We start from the raw sequence: 6,000 nt of genomic DNA, 5'->3' as shown, positions 1-6,000 counted from the left end.
TTTCTGCGTATTGCATGAACTGAATATAGTGTGATTTAATGTGTCTGCATACTTATGTTAGCATATTCTTTCTGTAACAAAACCCAGCATTACACTGCAAACAAGGTTGGTATTTTTTCTTTCACAGAAAGAGTAGGAATTCGTTAAACGATCCCTTTTTTTTTCTATAGGAATTAACAAAGCAGTTTAAATATTATGCTAAAATTAATCAGCTACCAAATCAAAATGTCTTATACTTTCTGGAAAAGTATGGTTGATGTTTCTAGCAGGTCAAACCCTTGATTTTCATAAGTGTCTCTGTGAGCAAATTTGATAAACATTTTACAAACACACATTCCTGACACTGTTCAGCTATATTTCAACTTTCGGATACACAGGGGTACACAGCATGTCAGTGGTAAGGCGTTTAATGTCACAGAATCGCAGAAATGTTGGTCAGAAGAGACCCCTGGAGGTCATGCAGTCCAACTTCATCCTTGAAGCAGATGATTGCCAGCACTAGATCAAGTCAGCCATAACCCTGTTTAACCAAGTCTTGAAAAGCTCTGGGACAGATTCTGCAGCATCTCAGGGTTACCTGTACCAGCACTTCACCACAGCTACAGTCTGACAGAATTAAAACAGACCCTTATTCACACTATCATTTGGTTTGAAATACAAATGGCGACAAACAACCTTGAATTACCTATTTATTAATTTATAAATAAACATATCACATCGTTTAATTGTGGAGAATTTTCAGGGAGCATTATTTTCTGTTGGGAGTTGCTGTGTGTAATATCTTAGGAAAATAGATCTTTACTATTGTTAAGGATAAATACGACAAAACTGACAGACTCTAATTGAAGAGAAGGGTTAGTTAGGTTTATTTTACATAACAAATGGTTTGAAATAGGCCTTTACCAAAACTGAATTTAAATAGGATGCAGCTAGGACATTCATCCATTTATTCAATCATTAATTATAAATATTATTAGACACTTAAAGGAACATGTGGCTATATTTAGAGATGCAACTATCTCAGTTTGGCAACCTGCAATTCCCATCGACTGTCTTTCAGAAAATCCACCCCACATTTCTTCCATCTTTAAGTAAAAAGATATTTGCATTTTCTTCAAACTTCCAAGAGAGAACAATCAATCTGCATTTGTTCCTCATTGTGTCTAATCCCGGTATCTCCAAAGTGGACATGCATCTTGCCTGAAGCAGAAGCGTTCATGTGAAAGGAAGACCTAGGGAGTGCTCACCACTGCACACTGCAGCTGTGTAAAGGATTGCACTTATATTTACTACTATTGAAGGCACAGAGAAAAATCATAAATTGGCCCACTGACATACCAGATAAAGTCTGCAGTACTAAAAGTTAGAAAACCCCTCGTACAGAGTTACCATCCCATCTACATTGCCATCACTCTTGACATGCAAAACCAGAATCTGTTGTAACAGAAGAAATGTGATACAGAGCAGCCATTCCAAAACTCCTGGGTGATAACAACCATAATCATATCTTAACATTTCTCCTGGGCCACTCTGCCTTCCTGTTATTAAACTCTTAACTGAAAAAACTACAAAGCAGCTGTAAAACGTACCACAGTCTCAGAGATCACAAGCTGGCAGAGACCACAGCTTGTGAACCACGGATTTAGCCATACTGAAATACAATACACATAGAATCCCATGCTGCCATTTTCAGTGTTTCAGAACAATTAGACTTTTCACTATATTTTAGAAGTAAAAAAAAAGTTACTTTCCTAACTACAAGCACATCTGAGAATCATTTGGCATGTGAGCACTTGAAGTCCACATTTGAACTACCACACTGTGTAAAGGCAGACCATTTGGAAAACATCATCAACTGATCTGCAGTATTGCTTTTAGCATGCATATTTAAGTCTTAAGGCTGTCAAAAGCAAGTAGCAAAAAAAAGTAACTACAGCTTGTGTCTGGATAAAAAAGAAAAAAAATATGAAAGAGGAGAGTTCATTACCTTAAAGGAGAGTAAATTGCACTAAAAGTATCCATTCTTTACACTACAAGACAAAGCAAAAAAATCCATACAGTAAAAACCTGAGATGCATCATTCACCGGCATCAGAAGTCACATTTTAGTCAAAGTAATGTTTCAAATAAAACTATTCCATTTTGACAAAATCCTCAGTGTTCTTGGCTCAGTAACAATCTTGAACCTCAGCACATTGTTTGGGTAAAATGCCTTTACTGAAAAATCACCCACTTCAGTAATGTGAGCACCACGCACAGTATAGCCTGTATCTTCCACTTGCCCACTTACCTTGATCCAAATAGCTACTCTTGAAGCATGATACTTCTCAAATTAAAAAAGACTGGCAGAATCTGGCCATCCTATTTCATTTATCTTCTATTTAGACTACACATAATTTATTTCCTCAGAAATATCCCATGTCAAAACAGGCTGGAATAAATCAACATGGCTCAACTGGCTTTGACAGCTATACTGATATATGTCAATGAGGATCTAGACCAGTAATTAACTCTTAAACAGTTTGCTGGTCAAGCAAGGGGAAACGGGAAGAATCATTTGCTCCTTCAGAGAGAAAAATTTTGATGTATGGATTGCAACCCCTGTCCGTGTCACCAGACAATGTCAGGAATGGTGAGCACCTTCAGCTCCCTTACTGGCAAGCGGTTCTGACGAGATGAAAGATGGCTTCAGTGATGCAGAACAGACATGGAACCACCTTACAACCTTATGGTACATTTAACTGCAACTCCAACATCAGTTCACTTTTATTTGACCTTACACAATGAAAGTGCATGGCACAATTTGAGGAGCCAGGTGAAGACCTAGAAATGCAACTCCTATTCCCAGCAAGACTCCTCTTGTCTGGAAACGTGACTAAATATGAAAAAGCATTTCTAAGTGTGCTCACAGCAAAAGAATACAATGCTCACATCATCACAGATTCCAGGTGAACTCTCAACAGCAAAAGCCACCTGCTGTCCTGTCAATACAAGCCAACTCATTCTTTGAGCAGAGGCCAAGGGTTTGGAGATGCAGTTAAGACGAGGCTGGATGTACATCCTGAGTTTCAAACGGCGGCAGAGGTTCTCTCCAGTAGGTGAACTGACTGTAGGTGTCAGAACAAGGAAAGTCTGAAGAATGGCTTCTTTTTAGCAAAGGGAAAATGTGATCTACCACTTCAAAGAGTCTGACATAGCTGGAAAACAAACAAATAAAAAGACCCATTTCAGATCATCTTATTTTGAACTTTTTTAAGTCCCCAACCAGTAAGGCATGACTACTACCAACAGACAAGGTGGACAAGTCACCCTCCTCAAAGGAATAAAACTAAACTCAATTTTGGTGAACAGCTTCCAGAAAGGATTCACAGCTCAGATAAGAAATTCATTGTAATCCATTAATTCTAACAAATTATACTTACCTAGTAAGAAACAGATGCCATCTTACACCCAGATTATCTGATCAAATACTCAAGCACCACATTCTGCATCTCCATTTCTGTCTAGTTTCACTCAAGCAGCTCCCTGCTCAACTGATTATTCCTATTTTATACCCATATGGCTCCCCTTCAGTTAAGGACACTCGACATTACTAAACGCCATTTCCAGTGGTAGGTGCTACCAGTGCCTAAGCATCTTGCTGGAAGCACTTGGCCCTCTCCTCAGATTTTGTTTTCTGGTTCTTCTAGATAGGAGCTCCAGAAAAAGGAAATTTGAAAAGGCCATGAAAAGACAGATGGCTTCAGCAAACTAGTGAGTCTCATTTTTATGCAGACTAAATCATACACTTAAAATTCTTTTACATGATTAAAGTAGATGGGATATATTATATTAAATACAGAAAAAAAATCCTTTTGTCAGCTGAACTGAAGGAAAGTGGAAAGTCTGTATTTTATTCCAAATTTTTTATGTTTTCTTTGAAGTATTCTAAGGAATCTTTCATTACTGAAATTGAATGGATCTTTGGGCAACTTGAGTCTCAAATTAGCACAGCAAATTAATTTAGTCCATAAGATGTTAGGGATAAGAGATTACTTACGATGAGATGTTTGTCTTTGCATGCTCCTGTATAAGTTCTCCTTTGGGGTTAACTGTAAATATCCTGTTTAAAGAAACCCCCACCTGTTTGTATGAATAAACATCCTAAAAAGAAAAGAAAAAAAGAGAAATCATGATTCTACCTTTGCACTATAATGTTTATTCTTACTGGAATATACTACACAGAAGAACATATTCACAAAGTATTGGTACTAAATTTGCTTAGTTCTTGTGTACCTGATATTCTCCATTATGTTACAAATGAGGTAAATCTAACTCACGATTTGCTGCTAGGTAAAGAGTTTGCCACTTCAGTTTAGAAATCTATTGATCTGTTTAAACTATTAATCAAAATCATGGTCATTTTTTTTTCAATAACTTTCCTTTGACATAACAATAACATTCAATAAAAAACTAGTGATATTTGGTGTAAAAGCACCTTTTTTTTTTCTCAGAGAGTATTTAATTTCCTGAGTGCATTGTACTGCGTATGTAGCGTACAGAGGTTAAAATGTAACTGACACATAAAAGAAGAATAGTTTTTTAAGGACAAGGTCACGAAAGGAAGTCATAGCAAATTTGTCTATGTTAAAATCCCTGGAAACATCTCTTAGCTCCTGAGTTCAGATTTGTGCCATGCTCCATGTCAGAGCAAGAGCAAAAGAAGGGAAAGCGAGAAATATATGTCAAAATAGCAGCAGTGAACCCCAGCAGGTAATGGAGATGCAACTATGGGAAGTACAATTAGAAGTAAGAATTAAGAATGTCTTCTAAGAAGTCCAGATTGCTAAGGAAAGCAATAAATATGTTTTGATCTGTTCTGAAGAAAAGCTTGACAAAACCAAAGATGAAAATATCTCCCAGAAGATCAGAGTAAAAATAATCTTCCATTTTGCTAATATAAATCATGGTTTTAAAAGCCAAGGTGGTGAAAAAAACTGGAATGTTAATGAAGATACAGAGATTATTTTTATATCTACATCATAAAGACTGTTCCAAATAAATTAACTGAACAAAAGTGAACAGCAGTCACTTCAAGAATTCAGCAATCTGACAGTCCATGCACTGTCTACACCTGTAAGACCTGTGAGTACAAAAATTTCCCCGAGTTTGTTCTTGGAAAAATAAAACAAAAAAAAAAGCAAAACCAAAACAAGCAGAGTAGAAAATTGAGAAAGCTATGATCCTGATTTTCACAAAGCCAGTGGCATATCACATACCTGAAGCCTGTACACTGGCAGCAATCAGAGAAGTGAATTATCAGCAATTACTTCAGAAACATTAACTTAGTGTTTTACTTGAAATTTTATTCAAATATGAATGAAAATAATTATTCTATTTTATTTCTCTGAGGTTCAAAAAATGGAACTGGAAATAGATTCATCCACAATACAAAATCATAAAAGTTTTTAAAAACTTTTTTCAGAATCATATGTTTAAAGGTATCTTGATAACAGAAGTTAAGCTGTGTAGGACATAACAATTTAATATAGCAATTGGACAGTGAGGACCTCCTGGCACCTCTGACATAATGCTTTTAAAGAAGGGATAAAGACATGCCACGGTCCCCACCTCTGCCCTGGCTCCTGAGACTGTTTCCTTTTCTAGATGCATAAAATTATGCTTTGGCCTAGGGCAGGAGTGAGAGCCATCTATGGCCCAAAGATACAGCCTCCAAATAAGTGACAGAGATCTATCTTCCCCTCTCCATGTCAAACTTATCACTTTCCATACAAAGTAGAAACTTTTGACTTCAATGAGACATCCAAGGTCTTTTGAGTGTACTCAGAGTCTGAAGTGTAAGTCCTACCAATATTAATCTGAAATATTTTCTATCTGTCCACAGGTGACACTGTATTTGTGTGGATTTAAAGGAGATCAGTGTTTCACCACAAGATTAACTGCCAATTTATGCAGATCTAACATAGCTACTTTGCTGTTCTTCCATGCATCCTACATTGTG

The 6,000-nt window shown here is 36.7% G+C and overlaps 1 protein-coding gene across 8 annotated transcripts in view; it reads right to left on the bottom strand.

Moving 5' to 3' along the window:
- Nucleotides 1-298: 298 nt before the first annotated feature.
- Nucleotides 299-6,000, bottom strand: part of LPIN1 (lipin 1) — a 78,972-nt gene continuing 73,270 nt past the window's right edge. For all 8 annotated transcript variants that reach the window (XM_064650541.1, XM_064650539.1, XM_064650540.1 and 5 more), the window contains 2 exons: nucleotides 4,039-4,142; nucleotides 299-3,196 (listed from right to left, as the gene is read on the bottom strand). In XM_064650541.1, coding sequence (XP_064506611.1) covers nucleotides 3,037-3,196; nucleotides 4,039-4,142 — 264 coding nt within the window. In that variant the 3' untranslated portion in view covers nucleotides 299-3,036. The remainder of the gene's footprint in view (nucleotides 3,197-4,038; nucleotides 4,143-6,000) is intronic.

The sequence above is a fragment of the Pseudopipra pipra genome, chromosome 3 (genome assembly GCF_036250125.1).
Source record: "Pseudopipra pipra isolate bDixPip1 chromosome 3, bDixPip1.hap1, whole genome shotgun sequence".
NCBI classification, from domain to species: Eukaryota; Metazoa; Chordata; class Aves; order Passeriformes; family Pipridae; genus Pseudopipra; species Pseudopipra pipra.
The sequence above is the reverse complement of the archived record's forward strand: the minus strand, read 5'-3'. Positions and strand labels throughout refer to the sequence as shown.